Raw genomic sequence first — 12,251 nt, 5'->3', positions numbered from 1 at the left:
TTTTTTTTTCTGGGGGGACAGAGTCTTGCTCTTGTCACCCAGACTGGAGTGCAATGCCGCGATCTCAGCTCACTGCAATCGCCACCTCCCGGGTTCAACTGATTCTCCTGCCTCAGCCTCCCAAGTAGCAGGGATTACAGGTGCCTGCCACCATGCTAAGTTCTGTTTTTTGGGGGTTTTTTTGTTTTGTTTTGTTTTGAGATGGAGTCTTGCCCAGGCTGGAGTGCAGTGGCGCGATCTCGGCTAACTGCAACCTCTGCCTCCCAGGTTCAAGCGGTTCTCCTGCCTCAGACTCCCGAGTAGCTGGGACTATAAGTGCACACTACCATGCCCAGTTAATTTTTTTTGTATTTTTAGTACAGATGGGGTTTCACCGTGTTAGCCAGGATGGTCTTGATCTCCTGACCTTGTGATCCGCCTGCCTCAGCCTCCCAAAGTGCTGGGATTACAGGCATAAGCCACTGTGCCTGGCCTAATTTTTATATTTTTAGTAGAGACAGGATTTCGTCATGTTGCCCAGCCTGGTCTTGAACTCCTGATCTCGTGATCCGCCCACCTCGGCCTCCCAAAGTGCTGGGATTAGGCATGAGCCACCACGCCCAGCCAAAAACAGCATTTTTAAGCAACCATTTGCCTTGGTTTCTCTAGGCTATCAAGTAGTGGGTATTTTGATCATATGCATATAGGAAAAAACAAATCTACTACTCCGTTTCCCTTGGGGCCTGTATCGACATCCAGAGGCAGCCCAAAGGGTTCTTCCCACCTGTTATAGAAGATGTAACTCTCCTCTGAGGCCAGAACTCTGGAAACAGAGATGACCCAAACAGAACTGGGGAGCTTGATACCATTTCTTACCAATTTTAGCAGCAGCAACTTAGCAATTAACAGTGTCACCCAGTCACTTACTGTAGGTATTATGATTAAAAAAAAAATTTTTTTTTTTTTTTTTGAGATGGAGTCTCGCTCTGTCTCCCAGGCTGGAGTGCAGTGGCACGATCTCAGCGCACTGCAACCTCTGCCTCCTGGGTTCAAGCGATTCTCCTACCTCAGCTTCCCAAGTACCTGGGATTATAGCCATGTGCCACTACACCCATCTAATTTTTGTATTTTTAGTAGAGACAGGGTTTCGCCATGTTGGCCAGGCTGGTCTCGAACTCCTGACCTCATGATCCGCCCGCCTCAGCCTTCCAAATGTTGGGATTAAAGGCATGAGTCACCGTGCCCAGCCAGAAACAGCATTTTTAAGCAACCGTTTGCTTTGGGTTCTCTAAGCTATCAAAAAGTGGGTATTTTGATCATATGCATATAGGAAAAAACAATCTACTCCTCTGTTTCCCTTGGGGCCTGTATCGACATCCAAAGGCAGCCCAAAGGGTTCTTCCTACCTGTTATAGAAGATGTAACTCTCCTCTGAGGCCATAATAACTCTGGAAACAGATGACCCAAATAGAACTGAGGGGCTTGATACCATTTCTTACCAATTTTAGCAGCAGCAACTTAGCAATTAATAGTGTCACCCCACTTACTGTAGGTATTTTAAGATAAATTTTTTTTTTTTTTTTTCGAGATGGAGTCTTGCTCCGTCTCCCAGGCTGGAATGCAATGGCACGATCTCGGCTCACTGCAACCTCTGCCTCCTGGGTTCAAGCAATTCTCCTACCTCAGCCTCCAGAGTACTTGGGATTACAGGCACCTGCCACCACGCCCATCTAATTTTTGTATTTTTAGTAGTGACAGGGTTTCGCCATGTTGGCCAGGCTGGTCTCGAACTCCTGACCTCAGGTGATCCACCCGCCTCAGCTTCCCACAGTGCTGGGATTACAGGCATGAGTCACCACGCCTGGCTGACAAAATTTTTAAAACTATTTATTTATTTATTTTAGAGACAGTCTCACTATGTTGCCTAGGCTGGAGTGCAGCAACTAATTCACAGGATCAATCATAGTGCACATCACCCTCAAACTCCTGGGCTCAAGCCTCCCACCTCAGCCTCTCAAGTGGCTGGGACTACAGGTACGCACCACCATGTTCAGCTTTCAAATTATTTTAAAATAAAAATAAAACCGAAACCGTAACAATAATTCCTCTCCAGCATATGGCTAGTCTCTGTTTTTTGAAAGGAAATGAAAGATTGAGATCCCTGCACATTTCTCAGTCGGGGCAGCTAACTGGCTTCAGAGCTAGCTGGCCTGACTTGTCACAGAAGACTAAGGGAATGAAGTGCCTGCATGGCCTGGCTCTGGTGTACTGGCTGAGAACACAGCACCCACCTCTTTCTGCTGCCATTGGCCTTGTCCTCCGCCAATTGTCTGGATTCTGGCAGTCTCTTGTGAAGGGGCAAGGAGATGAGGTGCTCTTAAACTCTCACCCGTCCCAGCACCATAGCCCAGAATGTCATGGAAACTCTAGTGATAGTGAACTCTGAGATAAGCCCAAGGAAGATGCAAACTATCAGCACCATCAGGCGCTCCGATCGCACCTTGTGATGGCTGCAATGAAGGAGAAACAAGCACCGAGGAAGTCCTCTGTTCACCTCGTTTCCTCTCAGTTTACAAACTCTTGTGCAACATGCCACTCCTCCCTGCCCCTCATAGTTTCCAAGCCTTGTAAGAACAAGTGGAGGGCTGGCCCACACTTTACACAGCTACTTGACAGGCTCTTCATTGCTGGCAAATGACTGTCACAAATAGGTACTAGGGGTCATGCCAAAGCTCACACATAAATGGAGCCTCACGGACACACCCAGGGGAAAAAAGCACCAGGGGCCCTTGCAGAAAACCCTGGAGCTGGACAAAAAAAGACAGGTCTGCAGGTCCTCCCAGAGCACGGACTCACCCAAATTTCAGCCCTGAGCCTCCCATCTCCAAACGACAAGCTCCTGCTCAGCAACTGGCCTTCTGTGCTCCCCATTATCCACCAACTGCTGGGTGGGAAAAAACCTAGTCCCTTTATAACCTGTAACTTCATCCTGGCCTCTAGTCCCAGAGTAGACAGGGCTCCCCAAGACTCCAGCCCTGTACACTGCGCTATCATCACAGGGGCTGAGAACTGACAGAGCCCCAACACATACCATACCTCACCCAAAGGAAGACTCTATCGTAGGCAGGGCACCGCTCCCCCACCCGCCCCACGCGACAAACTCGGAAGGTCAGGATTGAAGAGCAAGCTCAGATGGAGCAACAGGCCCAGAGAGGGGCAGCGAGTGGCCCGAGGTCACACAGCGAGTTCGGAACGGAGCTTTACTAAAACCCCAGCCTCCGGATTCCCAAGTACCCCATTTCCACCCGCCTACCCTCGTCACGCACGCCTGAGAAGAACATCACAGAACTTCTGCCCCAGTGTCCCAGCCTCCAGAGGGCCACCAGGACTTTGGTCTTCGCTCCGAGCGTCCACTGGCCAAACCGCCGACCCTGCCCACCCGAGGGCCGGGCGCACCGCCGCCCCCGGCCCAGCTCCCCAGCCCAGCTTCCCGCCGCCCGCCGGACCTGCAGTGTTGCGCTCCCGAGAGCCGGCGGCGGCAGACATTTCCCTGCCTGCTTCCTCAAGCTCCTCATCCCGCCGCCCGTCCCGCGCGCTCCGCCCCCAGACGAACCCGCCCCCGTGTGCCCGCTCCATCAATCGAAAGCCTGTCTTCTCCATCGCTCCGCCCCAAAACAGAACGGAGCCCGCCCCCTGTGGCCGGGCCTCCTCCAATCCCCACCGTTTCTTCCGGGACGGATACCTGCCTCCGCCAATTGTCGCATACCCTGGCCAGGTAACTAGGGCCGAGTTACAACCGCGTGGCCTTGGCATCTCCAGCTCCAGCTCTGCGCACCTATACCGAGACAGCCACAGGAATTCAGGATCCCGGGTCGCAGAATCGAAGCCTGTGCAGGAACAAATGGGGGCAGACTGAGCCACGGGCTTGAAGAGCCGGCTCTGCATGATTGTATTATCCCAAGAGACTCCCGCCCTGTTTCTCCCGCGCACAGAAGGGTTCTGTGCGCACTGAGGTTCAAATGCAAGAATAATTGTGAACACAAAAGTACTATTCCAAGGCAGAGACCACCGCCATTCCTTGAACCTCACGGTAACTATGTGCCAAGGTCTGTGCCTCGTATAAATATTATCTTCCTACTCCTCGTAACACACCTTTTATGAGGGAGGAAACTATTATCCCAATTTTCTTTTCTTTTTTTTTTTTTTTTTGAGACGGAGTCTCGCTTTGTCGCCTAAGCTGGAGTGCAGTGGAGCGATCTCCGCTCACTGCAACCTCTGCCTCCCGGATTCAAGCGATTCTCCTGCCTCAGCCTCCCGAGTAGCTGGGACTACAGGCACGTGCCACCATGCCTGGCTAATTTTTTGTATTTTAGTAGAGACGGGGTTTCACCATATTAGCCAGGATGGTCTTGATCTCCTGACCTCATGATCCACCTGCCTCGGCCTCCCAAAGTGTTGGGATTACAGGCGTGAGCCACCACCCCCGGCCTATTATCCCCATTTTATATACAAGGCAACCAAGTTCAGAGAGGTTAAGTCTGAGGTCGCAGAGTGACTAGCAGAGTGGAGGATTCAAACCGATGCCAGAGGGTTGGAGGATTTCACCACCCATAACCTCCAGCAGCAGTTGGCAGCCCACTCCAGAGAAACACATGCCGTAAGTAAGCAGTGTGTTTACTATGAAATATATCAAGACAAGTCCTCTGTTTCTCCCTTAACCAGACTGCCACTCTCCCTCCTAGAAATTCTTGAGTCACCTCTGTCTCTGACTCAAACCCTCTGACTCAAACTATCTGACTCTGGAACAGTTGCTCTTAACCCTTCTGCTATCCCGCCTGCTCTGTTTGTAGAGCTGCATGAACCCGACCGAACTGAATGGGATGTGCAAGGACATGATATATGAGAAGACTTGAGTTCCAGTCCTGACTATGGCACTGCCAGACACAGCTTTTAAGTTGTCTTCAGCATTTACATACTATTAACCCATACTTGGCCTCGTCTGATCCTCAAAAAACTTGGCTTATTGAAGAAGGCAAGTTTATATTTCCATTGTATAAATAAAAAAGCCAAGGTCTGAAAAAGTAAAATATATAGTAGGGCCAGGCGCATACCTGTAATCCCAGCACTTTGGGAGGCTGAGGCGGGCAGATCACGAGGTCAGGAGATCGAGACCATCCTGGCTAACATGGTGAAACCCTGTCTCTACAAAAAATACAAAAAATTAGCTGGCCATGGTGGCGTGCGCCTGTAGTCCCAGCTACTCGGGAGGCTGAGGCAGGAGAATCCCTCTAACCTGGGAGGTAGAGGTTTCAGTGAGCTGAGATCGCACCACAGCACTCCAACCTGGGTGAAAGAGTGAGACTCTGTCTCAAGAAAAAAAGAAAATACAAAAATTAGCCGGGTGTGGTGGCGGGCACCTGTAATCCCAGCTACTCGGGAGGCTGAGGCAGGAGAATAAACTGAACCTGGGAGGTGGAGGTTGCAGTGAGCCAAGATTGCACCACCACACCCCAGCCTGGGTGACAGAGCTAGACTCTGTCTCAATAAATAAATAAATAAATAAATAAATAATAGATAAAATAAAATGTAGTGTTCACATTCACATTTAGGAAGTGACAGACCTGGGATCTGCACTGAAATCTCTGAACTCCGAGGGCTTTGGCATCAGAAACTGAAGTTTCAAACCTGGTCCCATTACTTCAATTTTTATTTTATTTATTTATTTATTTATTTATTTATTTTGGGACAAACTCTTGCTCTGTCGCCCAGGCTGGAATGCAGTAACGTGATCTCCGCTTACTGCAACCTCCGCCTGCCGGGTTCAAATGATTCTCTGCCTCAGACTCCTGAGTAGCTGGGATTACAGGCACACGGCACCACGCCTGGCTAATTTTTGTATTTTTAGTAGAGGCGAGGTTTCACCATATTGGTCAGTCTGGTCTCGAACTCCTGACCTCATGATCCGCCCACCTCAACCTCTCAAAAGTGCTGGGATTACAGGTGTGAGCCACCCCACCCGGCCCCTATTACTTCAATTGATGATTGATCTTGGGTAAGTTGCTTGCCTCCTCTGTGTCAATTTACTCGTCTGTAAAACAGGATATCTACTTAGTACTGTTCAGAAGACGAAACGGAGAAATACAGTTGTTGTGCATTGTCTCAGTATCTAGAAAAATGTCTGGCACACAGTAGGTGCTCAATTAATGTTAGCTAACTGTGATCTCTTGTTAGCCGATGTTTCTCTAATAGTAGATTCTTAGCCAAGACACTTCCACTCTCTGGCCTTTTGTGCTGTACAACATTATCCATCAAGGACTGGGTGGAAAAAACCTAGTTCCTTTTGCCTCTAGTGCCTCTAGTAAAATGAAAGAGTTGGGCTGGTGGATATCTAAGAGTCTGTCAATACTGAGAGTCCCTTCTAACCCAGGTCCCTCCCTGAGGAAATCCCCATCATGACAAGCACTCAGAGAAGTTGGTTGGTACAGAGTTTCTCTGCTGGTTACCCCAGGTGTGGTGTGGACCCCAGAAGGATGACAGGTAAGGGGACTGCAAGACACACACCCAATCCTAAAAGAAAGAAGTCATCCTTGACTCCTGTCTTTCATTCTCATAGCTACCAACCTCTGCTCCTGCAGTCAACAAATATTTATTAAGTGCCTGCTATATGACAGGCGGTGTTCTTTTTTTTTTAAGATGGAGTCTTGGCCGGGCGCAGTGGCTCACGCCTGTAATCCCAACACTTTGGGAGGCCGAGGCGGGCGGATCACGAGGTCAGGAGATCGAGACCATCCTGGCTAACACGGTGAAACCCCATCTCTACTAAAAAAATACAAAAAATTAGCCGGGCGTGCTGGCGGGCGCCTGTACTCCCAGCTACTCGGGAGGCTGAGGTGGGAGAATGGCGTGAACCCAGGAGGCGGAGCTTGCAGTGAGCCGAGATCGTGCCACTGCACTCCAGTCTGGGCGACAGAGCCAGACTCCATCTCAAAAAAAAAAAAAAAAAATGGAGTCTGGCTCTGTCGCCCAGGCTGGAGTGCAGTGGCATGATCTCGGCTCACTGCAACCTCTGCCTCCCGGGTTCAAGCGATTCTCCCGCCTCAGCCTCCCGAGTAGCTGGGACTACAGGCACGTGCCACCACGCCTGGCTAATTTTTTTGTATTTTTAGTAGAGATGGGGTTTCACCATATTGGTCAGGCTGGTCTTGAACTCCTGACCTCGTGATCCGCCCGCCTTGGCCTCCCAAAGTGCTGGGATTACAGGCGTGAGCCACCTTGCAGGCTGGCACTGTTCTTATCTCTGCGGATGAAGTTGTGAACGTGACCCAAACTCACTGCCCCCATGGTGCCTTCATTCTCATCAGTTTGACCTCTCTATTTTTCAAGTCCATCCCTCCTTCCCCATTCCCATCACCAGGGCTCTCCCAGGTCCCAGCCTCATTTTCCATTCCTTAGCCATTCCAGTACATTCCTATCTCCCTGCTCTAGTTCTCTTTTTCTATACCAGTTGCCAGAGGAACTTTTCTAACTTGCAAATCTTGCCTTATCACTCTCCAGCTTAAAAATTCCTTAATGGCGGCCGGGCGCGGTGGCTCACGCCTGTAATCCCAGCACTTTGGAAGGCCAAGGCGGGCGGATCACGAGGTCAGGAGATCCAGACCATTCTGGCTAACATGGTGAAACCCAGTCTCTATTAAAAATACAAAAAATTAGCCAGGCGTGGTGGTGGGCACCTGTAGTCCCAGCTACTCGGGAGGCTGAGGCAGGAGAATGGCATGAACCTGCGAGGTGGAGCTTGCAGTAAGCCGAGATCACGCCACTGCACTCCAGCCTGGGCGACAGAGTGAGACTCCGTATCAAAAAATAAATAAATAAATAAATAAAATTCCTTAATGGTTCCCCATAAGCTATAGGGCAAAGTCCAAGCTCTTTGCTGGGTAGCTAAGACCCTTCATGAGATGCTCTCTGCTGACCTCTCCTGGCTCAGCTCTCTCCACACCCTCCTCTTCCCCCAAGTTCAGTCCCCACCAAAGGTCCTGCCCTTCCCTCCGACTGCCAAGCCCTTTTCCTCCTTGTTGCCTGCCTGGGGAAAAACTCTTCTTCATCCTTCTAGCCTAAGCTTAAATATCACCTCTGGCCGAGCGCGGTGGTTCATGCCTGTAATTCCCGCACTTTGGGAGGCCGAGGCGGGCGGATCACCAGAGGTCAGGAGTCTGAGACCATCCTGGGCAATATGGTAAAACCCTGTCTCTACTATAAACACAAAAATTAGCCAGGCATGTTGGCAGGCCCCTGTAGTCCCAGCTACTCAGGAGGCTGAGGCAAGAGAATCGCTTGAACCCGGGAGGTGGAGGTTGTAGTGATACAAGATCATGCCACTGCACTCCAGCCAGGGAGTCTCAAAAAAAAATTCACCTCCTACATGAAGCCTTCCTGGGCTGTTTATACGGGAGAGGGTGCCATGAGCTAAGGAAGCACTAGAGCAAAACACGCAAGGGCTCAGGCTCTGGAGCAGAACTTTTTTTTTTTTTTTTTTGAGAGAGTCTCGCTCTGTCACTATATGTTGGCCAGTCTGGTCTCGAACCCCTAACCTCAAGTGATCCACCCATCTAGGCCTTCCAAACTGCTGGGATTACAGGCATGAGCCACCGTGCCTGGCCTGGAGTAGAACTATATAATCCTGCCTAATCCTGGTGCTATCATTTACCAGCTAGGTACTCAGGCAACGCTCTTATCCTCTCTGAGCCTCAGTTTCCTCATCTATGAAATGGACACATCGATAATACTTCCCTTGTAAGATCGTGGTAAAGAGTATATGAGGCCAGGCCGGGCGCGGTGGCTCACACCTGTATTCCCAGCACTTTGGGAGGCCGAAGTGGGCAGATCACAAGGTCAGGAGTTCGAGACCAGCCTGAACAACATGGTGAAACCCCGTCTCTATTAAAAATACAAAAATTAGCCAGGCATGGTGGCGTGCACCTGTAATCCCAGCTACTCAGGAGGCTGAGGCACAACAGTCACTTGAATCCAAGAGGCGGAGGTTGCAGTGAGCCAAGATGGCGCCACTGCACTCCAGCCTGGGCAACAAAGCAAGACTCCGTCTCACAAAAAATAAATAAATAAATAAATAAAAGTAAATGAGAGGCTGGGCAAGGTAGCTCACGCCTGTAATCCCAGCACTTTTGGAAGCTGAGATGGGCAGGTCACCTGAGGTCAGGAGTTCGAGACTAGCCTGGCCAACGTGGTAAAACCCCATCTCTACTAAAAATATAAAAGTTGGCCAGGCACAGTCGCTCACGCCTGTAATCCCAGCACTTTGGGAGGCCAAAGTGGGCGGATCACCTGAGGTCAGAAGTTCGAGACCAGCCTGGCCAACATGGTAAAACCTGTCTCTACCAAAAAATACAAAAATTAGCTAGGCGTGGTGGCATGCGCCTGTAGTCCCAGCTACTCGGGACGCTGAGGCAGGAGAATTGCTTGAACCCAGGAGGCGGAAGTTGCAGTAAGCTGAGATTGCACCACTGCACTCCAGCCTGGGCGACAGAGCCAGACTTTGTCTCAAAAAATAAAATAAAATAAAATAAAATAAAAATACAAATACAAAAATTAGCCAGGCATAGTGGCAGGTGCCTGTAATCCTAGCTACTTGGGAGGCTGAAGCAGGAGAATCGCTTGAACCCCAGAGGCGGAGGTTGTAGTAAGCCAAGACTGTGCCATTGCACTCCAGCCCAGATGGGCAACAAGAGTGAAACTTGGTCTCAAAAAAAAAAAAAAAAAAAAAGCTGGACACGGTGGCTCATGCCTGTAATCCCAGCACATTGGGAGGCCGAGGTGGGTGGATCACGAGGTCAGGAGTTCAAGACCAGCCTGATCAACATGGTGAAACCTCGTCTCTACTAAAGATACAAAAAATTAGCTGGGCGTGGTGGCATGCGCCTGTACCAGCTACTCGGGAGGCTGAGGCAGGAGAATCACTTGAACCCAGGAGGTGGAGGTTGCAGTGAGCCGAGATCGCGCCATTGCACTCTAGCCTGGGCAACAGGGCGAGACTCTGTCTCAAAAATAAATAAATAAATAAATAAATAAATAAAATTAACATTAAATTTAAAAAATTTTTTTAAAAAGGAGTAAATGAGATAATGTGTGAAAAGTTCTTGGAATAGTGCCTAACGCATGCCAAATCAACAATGAATGTGAGCTACGAGTCTTCTTGTAGAGGGGAAAAACATTTTCTGAGTCCCTGCTATGTGGTAGGCACTTTTACATGTGTTATCTCATTTAATTGTCACAACCCATGAATAAGGTATTCATTACATACAGAAGCCTACAAAAACTAAAGTTCAGAGAGGTGAAGTAGCTTGTCCAAAGTTGCACAGCTAGGTACTGGCAGAGATGGGTTTCAAACTCAAGGGGCTGTATAGCTTCAAAGCCCAGGCTCTTTGGTGTTATTTCTATTATTATACCTCCTACAACTACTATTAATAATCATAAAATATGTTATTATTTTAAGATTTAGAGATAAATTTCCCCCTGCTTAATAAATTTTAAACCTCTTGGCTGGGTGCAGTGGCTTAGGCCTGTAACCCCAGCACTTTGGGAGAGCAAGGTGGGTGGATCACCTTAGGCCGGGAGTTAGAGACCACCCTGACCAACGTGGTGAAACCCCGTCTCTACTAAAAATACAAAAAATTATGCTGGGTGTGGTGGCTCATGCCTGTAATCCCAGCACTTTGGGAGGCTGAGGTGGGCGGATCACCTGAGGTCAGGAGTTCAAGACCAGCCTGGCCAACATGATGAAACCGTGTCTCTACCCAAAATCCAAAAATCAGCTGGGCGTGGTGGTGGGCGCCAGTAATCCCAGCTACTCGGGAGGCTGAAGCAGGAGAATCGCTTGAACCCAGGAGGCGGAGGTTGCAATGAGCCAAGGTCGTAGCACCACACTGCAGCCTGGGCGACAAGAGCGAAACTCCGTCTCAAAAAAAAAAAAAAAAATAGCTAGGCATGGTGGTGGGCGCCTGTAATCCCACCTATTCAGGAGGCTGAGGCAGGAGAATTGCTTGAACCGGGGAGGTGGACATTGCAGTGAGCCGAGATTGCGCCACTGCACTCCAGCCTGGGCAACAAGAGCAAAACTCCGTCTCAAAAAAATAAATAAAATAAATAAACCTCTTAACCAGGCATTCAAGGCTCTATAATCATGTTTCTACTTCCTTTTGTTTTTGTTTTTGTTTTGTTTTTTTGAGATGGAGTCTTGCTCTGTCCCTAGGCTGGAGTGCAGTGGCGCAATCTCGGCTTACTGCAAGCTCCGCCTCCTGGGTTTATGCCATTCTCCTGCCTCAGCCTCCCGAGTAGCTGGGACTACAGGCGCCCGCCACCATGCCTGGCTAATTTTTTTATTTTTAGTAGAGACGGGGTTTCATCGTGTTAGCTAGGATGGTCTCGATCTCCTGACCTCGTGATCCACCCGCCTTGGCCTCCCAAAGTGCTGGGATTACAGGCGTGAGCCACCGCGCCCGGCCTGTTATTTTATTTTTTAGAGACAGGGGTCTCACTCTGTTGCCCATGCTGCGGTGCAGTGGCGCAATCATAGCTCAATGTAGCCTTGAACTCCTGGGCTCCAGTGATCCTCCTGCCTTGGCCTCCCAAGTAGTTGGGATTACGAGCAAGCTACTAAGCCTAGCTGTTTCTTCTGCTTCCTTTTCCCTTATCCCCTAGTTTGAATCCAAGGGCAGTCCCCTTCCTGGCACAGCAAGCAAAATAAAGTGAAGCCCCTGGAGGCTCAGGCTCCACAGCAAGACCACAGAGAAGACCAGCCCTCTCCCATTGCCACAAAGACAAGAGATAGCTTGAAAGAAGACAGCTAAAAGTGGTGGGTAAACATTTAAGCCCCAGCACCTGTTAGCTTGAATTTGCATGTTCTATGACTAATCCTCTGCTCTGTACACAAACTCTCCTTTACCTGCCGGGCTAATGTCCCATTCTAAACAAATTTTGTCCTAAAGGCCACTAACATTTCACTGCTAGCCCAAAGCTAGACCATTTTCTCAGCAGCAGTGAGTGACAGCAGGGTTCAAGGGCAGGAGAGCCAATATGACAGATGGTTCTAGCTGTGAGTTCTAGCTTTGGGTGGCAGAGAGAGGGAAGTTGGGCCGCTGGAAGCTGCTCAGTCTGCCAACTTGTAAGAGATTCTGCATCACAGTCACAACCTATCCTGTGCAACCCTGCCCAGAGCCAGGAGAGCAAAGGGGCCCTGCTGTAGATAACATTCAACTCCA

The 12,251-nt window shown here is 49.6% G+C and overlaps 1 protein-coding gene across 13 annotated transcripts in view; it reads right to left on the bottom strand.

The window, feature by feature from the left end:
• INPP5B (inositol polyphosphate-5-phosphatase B) overlaps nt 1-12,251 on the bottom strand; it is an 85,409-nt gene that overhangs the window by 66,885 nt on the left and 6,273 nt on the right. For 8 of the 13 annotated variants that reach the window (XM_024357966.3, XM_024357967.3, XM_024357969.3 and 5 more), the window contains one exon: nt 3,726-3,866. In XM_024357966.3, the coding sequence (XP_024213734.3) occupies nt 3,726-3,866 (141 nt within the window). Of the gene's footprint in view, nt 1-2,270; nt 2,490-3,485; nt 3,867-12,251 lie in introns of those variants that run through there. The other 5 variants (XR_010154383.1, XM_024357985.3, XM_063803362.1 and 2 more) reach the window with 3 other exon arrangements.

This window comes from Pan troglodytes, chromosome 1, assembly GCF_028858775.2.
Source record: "Pan troglodytes isolate AG18354 chromosome 1, NHGRI_mPanTro3-v2.0_pri, whole genome shotgun sequence".
Classification (NCBI taxonomy): domain Eukaryota; kingdom Metazoa; phylum Chordata; class Mammalia; order Primates; family Hominidae; genus Pan; species Pan troglodytes.
Note: the sequence above shows the minus strand (reverse complement) of the source record. Positions and strands in the feature narration are given on the sequence as shown.